A 16,687-nucleotide genomic window follows, 5' to 3' on the forward strand; every position below is an offset into this window, starting at 1 on the left:
AGTATAATGTAAGTATCGCAAAGAATCTCTAGAGTCTGATTGAACTGACCAGTGACTGAAGCAAAAGTAATACGGCACTAAGTGAAGCAAGACAGCAATAAGATTGAAGCCTGGGAGGATATTAAGTTCCAGAGAGTCAGTATCAGTACAGCTTGGTGATTGCTAGCTAAAACCAGCTAACAGAAGTAGGAATCAAAATACTAAGAAACAGAGGATATTAAGAATCAGCTGAAGGTGGCAGAGACTCTTTTCTGAATGATTCATTAGGTGCAAGGGTTCAAGAATCCTCAAAACTTCAAACCTGCCATTAAAACAGGAAAAAAAAAGTGGGAGAGAAAGGTTTCAAACGTAGAGACCACATTTTCCATCTTCATTTGTCATTTTTGTCCATATTGATTGTGAAACATCAAAGGCAAGTCAAATGTACTAATTTAAGGATATGTAATAACTTTAAAGTAAAAATATAAAATATCTTTCTTAGGTAAGTTGAAGCTTAAAGCAGAGTCTAAAATTCTACATTTAAACTTTATTCCTTTGATTTTTTTCTCCTTAGTTGTAAGATTTAATCTTCAAATAATTTTGGTTAGAAATCTGCCACRTGCATAACAGTAGTTTCTTATCTAAAATGCTTATAAGCATAATAATTCTGAGGCATAAGAAAAGCTTTTGTCATACTACAAAATAAATTTAATTCTGCTCCCTTCATTGAGGCTTTCTTTTCAATTGGTCTCACTGACTTACTTCAGWACTTCCCATTGTTTCAATTGATCAAACTCATGGATAACATTTTCTAAATATTTAACATTAATTCTGATTGGTAATTTATAACATAATACTTACATGAACTTTCATATTGATTAGTATTCCTTCAGTTAAGCAACGACTAAACAGATTCCCTGCAGAACCAAAACTCCAGGTTATTTTCCTTGTATATCTCTGCGCATTTGGCAGTGAGAGAAAGATCACTTTATGTCTAACCAGGGATATATTAAGTCACAAGAAGTAAATCAAATTTAGTGGAGAGTGAATCACATACTCTAGAGTTATCCATTGCTACTTCCTCAGGCAAAATTTCTTGCTGCTAATGGAATTCACTGATGTTTTTATGGTCTTGTCTGACTCTTACGTGTTTCAAGCATACTAAGAGATTTGGTTCTTTCATTATCTAACATCATAAACTTAACAGAAACCACTACAACAAGCACTAACAGAATTAACATTTTTAGAAACAAACTGTAAATCATTCATGTAACAGCATGCTTCAGACCAGGAGCTGTTCTAYGTAAAACTAAAGAATGAATTTCTAAGAGTCAAAGCAAAAGGCTATGTTAGTGTTTGCTAGACTAAAACCCATCCCATAAGATATTCAATGTTGCACAAAAATGCAAAATAAAGTACTAAGAARTTGTTGTATATATTCAGAAGTTACTGGAAGAGACAGTATAGCAAAACAAGTATGTGGGTCTTACCATATCTAAAAGGCATACACAGGACACCTGTCTTCTATAGAAAAGATTAATGAATATCATAGGGATTAGCATTTGTAAACATTACTTCAAGGTCAGTTAAGTTTATTGTCCAAATCTTTCATTTACTTTCTGCAAAAAGGTCTGTCTAAATCAAATGTTTGCTTCAAAAATATTTCAGGGAATTCATATACCAGATCTCATATAAATATAYATGCACATACAAAAAGCCTGCACAGTCATTCAAGAATGCCGTGCACCGAATTGAAAGGTCGTCCTAGCAGCCCTAAAGAGGAACAACRCTCTTTTCCCCCAGGACACCCTGCAGCAGAAGGCTTCATTAGCAACTTCGCAGTCTGATGTCAGGTAATTACTTAGCCCCTCAACTCATCTCCTGATCACTAAGGAAAGTGTCTCTCATCCAATTTTCTTTTCTTCTGCAAAAAAAGAAAACAGAAAACTCAATTTCTACATTGATTCCTTCTTAGGCTTTCTCATTATTATTCCATTTTTTTCCATCTTATTTCCAGTCTCCCACCATCTCCCTTGCCAGAACCAAAAAAGTGGTATGCAGCTTTGACTTTCATTGCCTTTTTCCAAGGTGATAGCTGAGGCAGAGAGAATGAGACAGAAATATCTTTCAAATTTCTTCAACTGAGATACCAGGTTATGAAGCTGGATGCAGTGAGATCTAGCAGGACTATGGGCTAGCCTGGTACACACTTGAAGTCCATTATACAGGCATTGGGTGTACCAGCCTTTTCCACAGTGGAGAAAGAGTTTGAATAGGAGTAACAGGAATAAGTCAGCTTCCCAGAAACAGGAAAACTTCTGTTTTCACATGAGCGCAGTTGAGTTCCCCATACTGATCACTGCATGCACATGCATGCACACAGACACTCACTCATTTTCTTAGGACTAATCAGTGACTTCATGCCTCAAGGCATAACAACAGAACTTCAGAAAGCTTTGTTTATTTAAAACACTACACAGAATCCAAATTCTCTTAATGAGGATATTAGAGTACATTTTGGTTATCTAAAATGAGCTACAGAACTGTATGGATTATAAGCCCATAGAACATTTCAAGATCTTACCAGTAGATACTCGACCCTTAAAGGCAGGAAGTGGGAGAGACTTTCTCTACAGTAATGAAAATTTTCAAATGTTTCACAATGCCCTTATGTATCACCACCTKCTCTCTGAAGAATACCACCAAAAAGGACCAACCTCAGCTCAGTAAGGCCGCATATGGRAAGTGTCCTCCTCCTGACTTGTGAATATGCAGAAAACCTGGACTCAGTGCATTCCCCTGGGTGGTGTTTGCTTTTATAGGCTTATTAAACCGCTTAGATGAAATGTGATAGGAGCTGTACTTCTTCCTCTCAGTGGTGCAAATTGCCTCTTCCATGGTATATATAACGCTGTACAGACACATAAGATCACTTCGGGGCAATGAACCTCAGGTATCTCACAGGATAGCACAGTTCTGTGGTCGATCCTTTGTTCTCTGTTTCTCAGTAATGTGAAACCTCCCTCCGGAWAAGGTTTTTCTCCGCCAGCTGGTTAAATCTCTATCACTTCCTCAGAAAGTTTGCTGATGATCCCAAGCTGGGAGGAGTGGCTGACACACCTGAGGGCTGTGCTGCCATTCAGAGAGACCTGRACAGCCTGGAGAGCTGGGTGGAGAGGAACCTCCCGAGGTTCAACAAGGGCAAGTGCAGAGTCCRGCACCTAGGGAGAATTAACCCTGGGCACCAGTACAAGCTGGGGGCTGACCTTCTGGGGAGCAGCTCTGCAGAGAAGGACCTGGGAGTGCTGGTGGATGACAAGYTGACCATGAGCCAAGAATGTGCCCTTGTGGCCAGGAAGGCCAATGGTCTCCTGGGCTGCATTAGGAAGAGTGCTGCCAGCAGGTGGAGGGAGGTGATCCTGCCCCTCTACTCAGCCCTGGGGAGGCCTCATCTCGAGGACTGTGTCCAGGTCCGGGCTCCCCAGTACAAGAGAGACATGGGGCTACTGGAGAGAGTCCAGCATAGGGCTACAAGGATGATCAGTGGGCTGGAGCACCTGCCCTAGGAGGAACGGCTGCGAGAGCTGGGCCTCTTCAGCGTGGGGAAAAGACGACTGAGGGGGGATCTTATCAATGTGTGCAAGTACCTGAAGGGAGGGTGTCAAGGGGACGGGGACAGACTCTTTTCAGTTGTCCCGTGTGACAGGACAAGAGGCAACGGGCAGAAACCGACCCACAGGAAGTTCTGCCTGACCGTGAGGGGGAATGTCTTCCCTGTGAGAGGGACGGAGCACTGGACCAGGTTGCCCAGAGAGGTTGTGGAGTCTCCTTCTCTGGAGATCTTCAAGGCCYGCCTGGATGCAACCCTGTCTACCATGCTCTAGGTGACCCTGCTGAGCAGGGGGTTGGACTAGATGATCTCCAGAGGTCCCTTCCAACCTTMCTGATTCTATGATTCTATGATCTGCCAAGGATGCAAGGAAAAATTCTCATTAGCATGTAAACAAAATTAAGTAACCGTCTCTACCTGTCAAGGGGGACAGTAATGCCTCTCCACATTTAATTGCTTCTAATGGTGTTTTTCTTCATCATAAGCAAGCAGCCAAGGTGCTAAGACAAAGATTTAAAACGAGTAAATCTCTCTCTTTTTAACAGACAATTAGAGGCAGGTATACAAAAACATMAAAGAAAAGGAAAACTAATACACCTTATCATGCTAGTAATTTTCAATGGTATAAATATTTTCTAAACTGAGAAAAGAGTGGTTTGGAGGAAAACAGGAGTCACTTAACCTGCAGCATAAAGACACCACTTGTTCTCATGCTGCAACTTCAAGTCAAAAGATGAACACACATGCTTTAGTCATCAGCAGCACTATTATAACTACTCATGTTTCTCTTTTCCCTCGATCACTAAAATGCTGCCAGGATTAAAGTCACATTCAGTTTGTCTATTTATGCCTTTCTGATATGACTCACAGCCATATATAACTCCTAAAAACATATACTTGACACTTCATCTAGGCAGCAAATCCCTGCTTCCATATTACGTAATTAAGGATAAGCAACTGGAGGTCAGGATGACATTTAAAAGCTGGAAGAGGGGAAAATAAATGAAAGAGGCTGAACAAACTTCACTTTTAAATTTCTTTTCCCCATAAAACTGTGTTTTCAGCAGTGATTTAAAAATTTCTAATTATGTTTAAATTGCCTCCTAGTGCTAACAACTGAATCAGGGAAGTGACAAGTATTTCATACTTAGACTTTAAATTTACTGYTGAGCATGAAACTTCCTGAAGTGCTCTGCAGATATCCAAGGGACTGAGAAATGACCAAAGAATTACTGAAAAAATAAAAAATGGAATGAGAAAGAAACAGCAGAAGAAAGAGCTCATAATATTCTCTTCTGCTCTTGGAAAATATTTTTTCTATTGAAAAATAAAATCATATCTACCAAACTGCTATTTTATGTTTTGAAATGCACCACACAGTAACTGCAACAAGCCAAGCCAGGATGTGTGTTGACCATTCAGAAGGTTACTTTAAATAGTATTAGTGGAATAATGTACACATGTTGCTTTTCCTCTAAGCTAACTCTTTGTTTTTCCATCAAGAGCAAAAGCACAAGAGTTAATAATAATAGCTTAATAAATTTGTCAGGAACACTGAACCACAAACTGTTTAGTCTTACCGATTATAATACTGTCCATTAAGGATAGGACATGGAAAACTGGATTTGTTAATATAAAAGCATTTTTGAGCATTTGCTATGAAGTAGTAACTCATATACATATTTGTGAATGTATTTGTAGAAAGTGTTTCAAATAAAAAAGAAATTTAATTTAAAATTAGAATTTAAAAAAGATTTGCTTTTAAAATGAGAAATGTTTTGTGGATATTTTATGTCCTTTTTTGTTTAAAGTGGGATAGAGCAGCTAATTTGCTACCAGATTGCCATCAATAACATTAGCTAAAATTAATAAAAATATTGGCTTAAACCCACACTTTATTTTTCATTCACTGAACTGTAAATATCAGGTTCTGATAAAGTTGCACAAGATTGCTTAGTTATCGTCAGAGATGTATCCCTGGCAATTAGCAATGTATAGTTRAAAAAAATAGTAGTCAAATATTAACATGATCTTCAACTGCTGAACTAAAGCATAAACAAACTGTACAAAATATGGAAAATACTTATCATAGCAAAACATTTTCATCAGCAGAATTGGAAAGTTCCTTCAATATAATAAACTCTATTAGATCTTATTAGTAGAGGGAAGTGAGATTATCCAGATCAGACAAGAAGGCTCCACAGCAAAACTGTTTTTCGCAACCCTTGTGACTAGTACACATAACAGAATGGCTCAATTTCACAGCCCATTGAGAAAACAGAACCTTGTAATTGTACCTCTGTGGGAACAACTCTGCATTATCACCGCTTTCTCTGAATAAGGGTTATTTCTTGAACACAAAAGACTAAGAATGCTACCCAAACTTGCTAGGGAGCTTCTAGGTTGCTAGTTTTCATCTTAAGGGAATAAAAAACATAAAATAAAACTGCCTATGGATGACTGTGATTTAAATACCCTATTAGATGTTTATGGGGGGGGGGGGAAAGAAAAGACAATCTGAACATACAGACATAACAGCTCATTGCTGATTCCCTAAAGATGCACTTATACTTACATTCCGCTTCACGATATTGCTCAGGGACCCCAGAGAAGATTCAGATTTCACGGTCCTGCATAGCTTCTTCTCAGAAATGATGAAACTTTAACAAAAAGAAGCTTTACTACTAAGGTAATAAGTAATCTAGCCCATACTTCCTCAACAATGTAATTCTGATTTAACCTTTTTTTCCTTTTTCATACAAACACATCACATACTTTCACAATTAATAAAAATTTTTGTTACTATATTTATTCAATTTTTTCTGAACATTCTGAAAGTTGTTACATAGGTACAGCTTTTTACTGTAGCAAATCATGTTAAAATGCTTTTGTAGCAACACTAGCAACTTTTTGCACATTCCTTCCCAAAGGCATTTCGTGAACAAAGACTATAAACTTGACTCTTCTTTACTGAACCACTTCCATATTACCTATATGCTTTTGAGGATGAAAACAAATGAAAAAGCAAAAATATATGAAGTTGATCAAGGTTCCAACAAGTATTCTTTGTGGGCACATTTATTTTACTCTAGGAGTTTGATGCTGCCTAGCCATCCTAATTGCCCCCACTAATTTTGAAGGGACTTTGTCACATTCAATTTAAAACCAGTCTGACAGTGTATGCTTCAGCATGAACTCTAGTGCTTCCAGAGTCTTCCTTGCCTGCTAGGATATGGGACCTACTCAGGCTGATTAAGCAAGCAGCACTTTCCCTTGAGAAAGGGGATGAAGAGTTTCAGCTGTCTCTAGTATTTCTTCCAGCTCTGGAAGATAACTCAAAACAGTACACATTTAAAGTTTGTCAGGGCCAGAACGTTCCCTACATACCCAGCCTTATAAATCTTTGAAGTCTGGGTGCTACAAATGCCATAGTAAAACATGCTTTAACATACGAGCAGGTTGACCAGCCTGCTCATATTATAGTTTTTCTATATAGTATTTCTATATACTCACCAATAGAAATATGCATCATAACTCTGKTTAAGATGAAATGTTGCTAAAGAAAGGCTTAGTACCTACCTGTTTATGCATGTACCAAACAGCTTTGGAAGGCCATCACAGGGGTAATTTGACAGATGCGTAAATGTTATTTAACTTGCTTACATTCATCAGGTCTAACAGAAGCTACGTAAGACCAAGTGAAACTTTGATTTGCTTATTAGATATGGATAAAGAACATATAGCATTCAGCCTATGTTTTAAGATCACACAAGTCTGCCAAACATAACATGTGGACTAACCTATGCCCAGGCTTGGACAGGTATACATTGTTATGCATCTCACCAGTTAAGTCCTACACTACTGGCTAAAAAGATAGCARTCTATTCTCTGGCAAGTGAGCATAACCTGAAAGCAACATCAGGTGGTCTGGCACTTGGAGATTTTTTAAAATAATTCTATTGTGCACTTAGGGGACAAGAGAGAACCTCTCAGTGTTCACAGCTAGCAGTATTGAAATCTGCTGCCTCGTAGCCACTCATGTAGAAGTAAATAGATTCACAGCTTCTCTGGATGCACTATGCGATACATGGTAAACACTCTTAAGGATCAACTTAATTATCACGAATTACGCGAGTTAACAATGCTTTAGGCATTTTTTTTGAGCTTCCAACAAATGCAAGGTAAACACACTTTTCCAACTTTGCTTAACGATAACAAATGCAACTATGACCAAGAGAATTTCATTATTGGCTGCAAGTAAAATACTTGCTTGAATTTATCACCACATTGACAGTTCTGCAGAATGTTTTAAAAGAAAATATTTCAGAAAGCTCCTTCACTTCCTGACAATTGCCTTTTAACGTAATGCTACAAGACTGCCAAAACCAACAAAAATATTGAAAGAAAAATGCTTTTACAATGCTTAGAAATGAAAGATTACTTAGGTTAGCACCCTGCAGTTGAAATAAATGTATGCTCTCATTCTTTAGTATTTATTAGGCCCTCTATTTTTCTGCTTTTACGCTCCATCTATGTAATTCTCGTAACTTCACTTCSTAAAGGTCAGACCTTTGGAATATACACCATTATTGCATTATTGCAACTAAAAAAAAAAATAAAAAAAAATCAACAAAAGAAAACTTCTTATAACTGCTTCTGATTCACTGTTAGGAATATTACAATAATATATGTTTAACTAACTCACTAAGGCCAAAGCTCAGGACTCACAGCACYAGTACTTTACTCTCAGACAGTAAAGGATGGATTTATCCTTTACATCAGTAGCTGTAAATGATCAATGAACTTCAGTAATACTCTGTAAGGCAGTAAAGTGCACACGCAAGTTGTATCTGAAACAAACAGATAAAACCAAGACCTGGAAGAAAAATACGCAAAAGATAGTGCAAAAAGTTGTGGGAGGAAAAGTAGCATAGCTTCCTGCAGAAGCAATTTCGAAAAAAAGAATAGAAAGGCTTTATGATTAACTTAAAACATAGCTTAAAACTAAGAATTTATCAGTGAAAATATATATTCAAATACCGTTAATTTTTTTTTGAAATTTTTGCAGCTGTTTACGATCAGTTTCAGAAAAACCACCAAAAGACACATTCAAAAAAAAAGTTTTGTATAAATAAGTGAGTATACTATGTCAAATAATTTCCATTTTCAATCACACGATTTACTTTTTTTGTTCTCTCTTTGTACTTAGGGGGGATCGTCCTTCCTACTAGCCTTCCACGGATAAAGAAAAATCTCTCTTTATCACAATAGCAGACTTTAGTCATATTTAGTAACTGTAAGAAACAAAAGCTATGTTGCCCAGTAGTTATTCTTCATTAACAACTGACGCGCGTGTGTGTGTGTTAAATGATTTTCAGCATTTTTTTCTAGAGTGACTGTGTCTTTATTAATTACATTCAAACAAACTGCACAGAAGACTCCACATCCTATGTTTTCTACCTCTATAGCATCACAAGAATAAATCTGCTGTTTGAACAGAATCTTAAGAAGCTGATACAGCAATATGCTTATGTACAGATAGCATGATTATTTTTCCTGTAATAGTCATTTATTAAAAAGGATGTAATGAATTTTAAAGAAAATCCAGATAAGCTCATTCAAACTACTTAAACAGCCAGTAGGAAAGCATTTGTGTAGAAATTTCAGATGTTGCAATTCAAACAAAAGAACTGCCCGTAATAGGTCCGTTTCATGAACRGATGTAGGCAAGTATAAACATCTACTCCAAACATAAAAACATTAGTCTTGTATCTGTCTGCCAATTTTTATTTTTTAAAACCTTCCCATTCCCTTTAATGGAGGAAGAGATTGTGTCCTCAGTACCACCACCATCTGAACCCAAACTTTCCTCCAATACTTCATTTCTACTTAGCCTAAACTCTTCTGGTGCAAGCCCATTCTAACCGACCTTCTGAAGCACATAATGAGTCTAGTGATACGTCTTATTTCTTCCTCCTCTCTCTTAATCAGAAAGATACAGTATACCGTGATTACATCTTTAATTGCTTAATTACTTGTTCATAAAGCAAAACACTGTTAAATATGCAAACGTATTTATGGTAGTCTTATTTTAAAATTTTAGGATAATTTTAGGGTAAAAGTTTTCTGTTCTGTAAACAAATCAGGCTAACGCAAGATTATTAAGTTTTCACATATTGAAGGTTTTAACCAAAGTAGGAACTCCACTTGCAGTGAATTATAATTCACATCGCTATAAAAGTGTCACTTATGTTTGGTTAATTAGTCAGCTCTACACAGTTATTTTTAACAGAAGTAACTGAACAGCTTGGAGAGAGAGAGATAGAAGACAAAATCCTAGACATCTTAGGACAACTGCATGCTTTTTAACTCCTCCAGGAAAGGCTACAAGGCTCCTATCACATGCATTTTCAAAGTTAAGTTGCTCGATTGTTATTTTCAGTACTTMTTGTATTACCATTTAAATTATGGCTTCAGTTACTCATACAAGTTTCATTAGTTGGTTTGAAAAGCAAACAGCTAGCTAATAAACATTTCCCCCTCATTCCCCCAAATTCTCTATACTGCTTTACTCACTTGAATCTAAATGTAGGAGATAAACAGAACAAAGACTGATCTAATCAATATGGCCAAATTTCAGTTTCAACAACTACTCCACATATATGATTACACTAGCAGAAAGCATAGCTCTTCAAATAAATCAGAACCAAAATCCTTCACTATTCCATATACAGCAAAATACAACCTCTTAAAACTAGAAGCCAAAATAAGGCCCAAATCTATTTTTTTTTCTTTTTCGACATCTTTAATTTGGTAATTCCTCTTCTTTACATTCATGCAATACTGTCCTCAAAGCACGCAACATACATGCCACCCTTAAAACCAATGCATGTATTAGAAATCTAAAAAAAAAAAAAATAAAATAAATAAATTAAAAAACCCCATGAACTTGATGAAAATGGTCAAAAATTATCCTTGGCGTTTTGATCAGAAAAAAAAGATTCTACACTACTATAGAAAGTATACTAGTTTTAATTTATTCTACTTCTGCATTAAACACACAATTAAAAAAAGAAAAGAAAAAGAACTAACGCTTTTCACTCAAATGTTGGACTAATACATTTAATTAAAACTTTCTCTTGACCATGCCATTTCCAAGTCTGCTTTGCTTTTTCATTCCACAAATCCACTAAGTTGTAAGTCAGTAGGTTATTTAAATCCCCCCCCCCCAAATGACAGCTGCAAAACTACGTTTATGGCTTCTTTAGCAAAATTCCTTTTCCTCTCTTATGTGCACAAGCATACACACAGAAGGAGAATGGAATGAGTTCACAAGACTTCGGGTTTCCATCTATTACAGAATAGCAATACTTAGTTGTAGAAAGTATCAAAATTCATCAAGAATGCCATGGTACATAAGGAATCATCACATCACCATTTTAAAAAAGAAAAGTTTCAATGGGATGAAGTGTAGTTTAGGGTATAATTTACAGGGAAAGAATATTTCCCTTCCTCCAAATATTACTGCTGGAATGAAGTATTAAAGCAGAAAACGCATACACATACCTAATGTTCTCATTCATGGCTACCCATATCAATTTTGTACTAAACAGAAATGCAGCTCTCGCGTGCTTTTCTAAAAGAGATCTTACCCTTCCAGCCACAGCAATGACTCAAATGGATTCTTTCAGAGGTAGAAGAGTACAGTTTCTGCTCTACTTCTTCAGCAAAATTTTATCCTGTTGATATATATGCACATCAAATTATGGAGCAGCAACAGATAATTTGTTTCATTCTGGGGTCCCTAAAAATTCTCTAAATATAGTATTATACTATACTTACATAATACATAAATATTATATATAAATAGATATGTAAAAATAATATATATGATACTATCCCTATAAATATCTATACCCATATAGGACGCTTCTAAAAATTTATATACAAATTTTCATATAGTACACTTTTAATAATTTGTATATACTCATATACACACGCAACGCATATATATCATATACATACAATATAATCCTTACCAAGAAAATCTGCTTGTCTATCCTCCAAATCTGCGTGGTGCTTGGAAGAAGGCAGGCTGCCACAAGAGCTCCCTCCACTCATGGACATTCCCTTTGGCCCATGGGAGATAGGTCAGTCAGACAGTTATTACCTCTTTTTTGCACCCTAAACACTGCCTTTAGTTACCTCAACACTAAGCTAGAAGCAATGCCAAACAAGCATAATAATTAACGTTTTAATCTATACACAGGAGAGAGTGGGAATCACTGTTAAAACTCCCTCCGCCTTCAACTGTGAAATTCAAGACTCTTCAATATGTATTTTCGTACATGGTCAAACCTCCTCCTACATCCCAAGGCTATTTAAAACATATTGTTTTAAAATGTTAAATTGAGCATAGTATCAGATACTACATTATATCCAAGAAAATTAGCTTCCCAAAACAACGGTATACCTTCTTTCTAAACAAAATTTACAACATATATACTCAAAAGTCAAAAGACTGAATATCTCCTGTACATATCATCTTATTCAATAATAAAATACCACATTGAGAATGTTTGCCAAAATAAAAATGGGAATATTTATTATCTTTTCTACTAAAGCAATGCAGATCTTTTAAGATTATACACTGGTCTTTGCAAATGTTTCTACAGCTAAATTCGTACTTTCCAGCTCTGTAAAAAATTAGAAACATACTTCATAAAAACAAAGACACAAAGTATGCCACTGAACAGTCAGACAGTATTATAATTAATACGGATGAGCAAAGAAAGCTCATGCTTATATTGAAATTATGGCATTTTCTGCATCATCATCATATATTTGAGGGACAAAATGTTTTAACAAGGCATTTTCAGATCTATTTCCCAAGCTTTTGGAAGTGCGATACTGTTAAATACTGAATTTGATCAAGAGAATCTAAACATTACTTAGTAGTACTACATGCACATGATGCAGAAGAAGAAAAAAATTAGACCCGTGCATACAGTACAAGACAAACCGTTACAATTGTCAAACGTGCGCTGGACAAAATTTAAAGTTTATGAAAAGTTTTATTTGCTGCCATGAAAACAGTTTCAGAAGCACATAATCGTATGCGTTTTTCAAAGTCATCTTCACTTAGCCTCCTGAACTTTCTTGGCATTCTGTTTTTCTTTTGCCTAGAAAGCAGAAGGAGATGATGTTAAATTCTGGTAAGAAAATAATCCATATTTTTTCCGGCTCAATTATAACCTATTATAATATTCCAGCTCTAAAATAGCCATCTCTATCAATATGGAAAAGAATTACAAATCCATACAAAGAAGGAAAATTTTAAAAGTTGAATTCAAAATAAAAAAGAAATGAAAGGTAGTTTACRTTTTTTGAAACAAATTTAAGCCAAAGTAGTTCCTCTAGACCTGTACATGCACAGAGAAGCACAAACAGCTACTGAAATAATTTGTCTTCTTTATCTCCCAGGCAATTTATTAAAGTAGTATAAATCTAGACATTTCTAAAACAGCTGTACTGTAAACCAGTAGCCTACAAGCCTACTTTCCTACATAAATTCAGCTAAATTAATGAGCTCATTAAATAATATATAGCTCTTTCTTTCAATGCAAGTTCAAAACTAGAGATCCCGCCTAGTGCACACAGCATATATGCAAGTCAGCACTATGATGTTACTACAATTCAAGTACTTCAATACCCCTACAGTTTAATATCCTTGATAGGGTGACAGGGGATAGGTTACAGATAGGTTACATCATTTAATTAACATGTCTTAATTTAAATCTTAACAGAAATATAAACGTTAATAGCTAGACAACATATAAAGCCAGTAAATCAGTATCAAGAAAGAGAAAATGGAGMGCTAAATTTCTTCAGTTTAAATTACCAGAAGTTCTGTGCAAAGGTTGCCATCTAGTGTTGACAGGGGAGGGGAGGGGAGGAAAAAAAAAGAAAAAAAAAGAAAAAAAAGAACTAAGTTTTACAATTTTACAATTCCAGGCAAGAAGGACCAGCCTTGGACATAGACATGATGTGGGCTTCTCCACACTGAAAAAATAAAATTTCTACCAGAATTATGATGTGTAACTCCAGTCAGCACACGGTAGAGTTCTCAGTGTCATTCTGACATCCCTTGTCAAGCTGAAGATTATTTAAAGGTACACATATACATACGCTTTGTGTTATACCATCTTATGTCCKGTAAGATGATCACCTAATTGATATTAAGTTGCTTATGGATATATCAAATTAAAAAGCTTTAAATTATCAAAGGGGAGATACTGTTTGCCTTTGCACAGAAGAACAAAGCCGGTGGGTCCTCTGTCCTCCCATCTTGGTTAGRATGGTACCTCTTGAGAATTGCAAGGTACTATCACATAAACCAGCAATACAGTTCAAAATAGAAAATTCCAATAAACAAACCCATGCCATGCCATCCTAGACACTTGACTATCGTATTAACTTTCTACTTAAAAGTATGAAAAATTATAATAATGTATTGTTTCTCAAAAGGCATCCAAAAATACTCACTTTTTCTACAAGTGGTATTAACTGTTGGTGTTCTGCTAGAGTCTTTAATAATTCCATGATGAAAGGCAGGTAGTTATGTTTTCTTCTAATATTTTCGATCTAAAAATATTAAAGCAGTAATAAAATTATTACCTGACTAAAAGAGGATTTTTCTTCCCCTAAACTGGTTCTTTTTAAGAATTAGCCAGCTAAATGGGGCCCAAGTAATAAACTTCTGAACATATCAGGTAAGAAAATACACGTTAGATAAAATTACTGTATAAGGGACAAACTGTCCCCATGGTCTTTTGCCATATTACCCCCAAATCCTCAGAGATTAAGCAGGATCTATGGTTTAAGTATTGCCATTTGAACTTTTCACTTTCTCTTTAACTTAAATTGTGATTTATCATCTTATGTATTTTTACACTCCCTAGCAAGTCATGGCCCGAACCTTGGTTGAATGCTTAAATGTTTTAGCAATGCAAAAATATAATTATTTTCATTATGCTGAATAATTTGCAGCTGTTACAATGGTAGGAAGTTCTGCCCTTAAAAGAAAAAGGGGGGGGGGGAATGATCTTCCTAGACCCAAATGGGAGGAAAGACCCTTATGCAGCGTTTCCACAATTTTTCACATCCAATTAGTAAGTTTAAGTGTTCTGCCCCACCAATTTCATTTGTTTGCTTACTTGCACATTTGGTAAACTGCATGCTTTGGGATTTATGTGTTTTTTTGGGGGGAATAATTTATTCAATTATATTATGATCCTATGGAATAAGGTTTGCGAGACAGTGCTTTAAAGACAGGTAACCATGACACTTTATAACTCTGAAGAGACGCTCATTAAATGTCCTGTAGAGACTCATTTTAAATTGTCATTAGAATTACTGAAATATTGTTCGTGTACTTTCTAGAAACTAGTGAAACAAGTTTTATGCAAAAAAAGGTTTCTGTAACCTTCGATATATATATATCTTTACCAAAGTTGATACAGCTCCTTTGAGGTAGCTTATTTTAAAACAATTGATTTTACAATAATCTAGGTACTTTCTAGCCAAAAAAAAGTTATGAGATTAAAGAAGAAAAAGAAAAACCCCACAACGTGGTTACCTGGCTTTAATTCCTGAAAACATTCCCTGAAAAGTATTTTGGATTTTTTTTAAAAAAGCTGTAACTTAGGATCTCAGGGAAACTTTTCCTTATCTCATTTTCATTAATACTGTTTATCCTATAATTATCCTTCTTATCAATCAATGCATCAACATATTTCACTAACGGTAAGAAGGTCTGAAAGAACTAACATAAATGCTCTGTAGAAAAAGACAAGATTAACACTTAAAAGCCATAGTCAAAAGAGAAAAAAAAAATCCTACCAAATAGCCACTATTATATACAGTAGCATAATTAGTGATTCTAGCTGCAACATGCTGATAAGCCTTCTGGGGCACATAAAGCAATTTCTTTGCAGGAGTTTCAGAATTCACTGTACTTAATAAATAATTGATCTTTTTAAGTGAGAAAAATATAAATAACACACCAAAGAGAGCAGTGAGCATCACAAACTGATTTGCAAGATTTATTCTAGAAAGCAGCAAGCTGGTAAGCAAACTGAGAATTCCAGAATAACATGCCAATTTACATAAAATACATAACACACAGGTCTTTCTAATACCTATCTAATTCCTTCAGACTAATTACAATAGCCTCCCACAGACATGAAAGCTGGCTTTTTCTTAAGATTTTTTCGATCATTTGATCAAACAAAGACTACGTACCTTGTATCTTTTTAATTTTTGGTTCTCTTCTTCAATTAGCATCTGGTATTTTGCAACTTCTGACTGTATAGAACTTAACATATTACTACTCTGGTCTGTATCCATAGGTTCCTCCTTCCACAAAAAGAGAAAAAGTTAAATAGATCAAGAAGTTATAGCATGCCTTTCCTAAAAGAAAGTCTTGCCTTTATGATATTTCTATTCCTATACATAAACAGTCAGTTTTGCTTACAGTTACAGGAGCATTCTAGGATTTTCTGTAGTTAATTTACAAGTAATTTAGCTCAAGTACTAGGAAAAGAACAGTTGCACTACTACAGCATATTAACCAGAACAGAGAGCCACAATGAAGTGGTCATACTGTACCCAGTGTCTGAAATAGCTCCCTTGGAGCTAACCAGAGCTGCCACAGGTATCACCACACAGCACTGCAGTGTGCTTGACAGGCATCTCATAATCCTTTCCCTGCTTTCCTTAGTTAATACTCCTTTTGGAGCAGGGGAAAAAGGAAAGGCAGAGGAGGTGCGTAACAAAGTCAAGACATAGAATAGCTCCAGTAACTTAGAATACCCTGACCTACCTCTGCAAGTTGCCGCTGTAACTCTGCAATCCTCTGCTCATATATCATTTTCCTGTCAGATACAATGGCCATCAAGTTAAACCTTATCTCTCCTTCACTGTATCTAAATGAGAGGAGCAAGAAGTTTTCCAAATTAATCTTTTTACATGACAACTCAAAAACCTCCACCAGTTTCCTTCATTATATGGGAATGCATTTTGCAGGCTAAAAAAAAA

The 16,687-nt window shown here is 35.8% G+C and overlaps 1 protein-coding gene across 1 annotated transcript in view; it reads right to left on the reverse strand.

Annotated features, from left to right (window-relative positions):
- Nucleotides 1–12,643: 12,643 nt before the first annotated feature.
- The window catches only part of UCHL5 (ubiquitin C-terminal hydrolase L5), an 18,957-nt gene continuing 14,913 nt past the window's right edge, over nucleotides 12,644–16,687 (reverse strand). The window contains exons 9-12 of the mRNA XM_085303181.1: nucleotides 16,473–16,575; nucleotides 15,893–16,006; nucleotides 14,135–14,233; nucleotides 12,644–12,771 (exon numbers count right to left, since the gene is read on the reverse strand). Of these exons, the coding sequence (XP_085159307.1) occupies nucleotides 12,727–12,771; nucleotides 14,135–14,233; nucleotides 15,893–16,006; nucleotides 16,473–16,575 (361 nt within the window). The 3' untranslated portion in view covers nucleotides 12,644–12,726. The remainder of the gene's footprint in view (nucleotides 12,772–14,134; nucleotides 14,234–15,892; nucleotides 16,007–16,472; nucleotides 16,576–16,687) is intronic.

This window comes from Rhea americana, unplaced genomic scaffold, assembly GCF_003343005.1.
Source record: "Rhea americana isolate MKP2758 unplaced genomic scaffold, rheAme1 scaffold_198, whole genome shotgun sequence".
Taxonomy (NCBI): Eukaryota; Metazoa; Chordata; class Aves; order Rheiformes; family Rheidae; genus Rhea; species Rhea americana.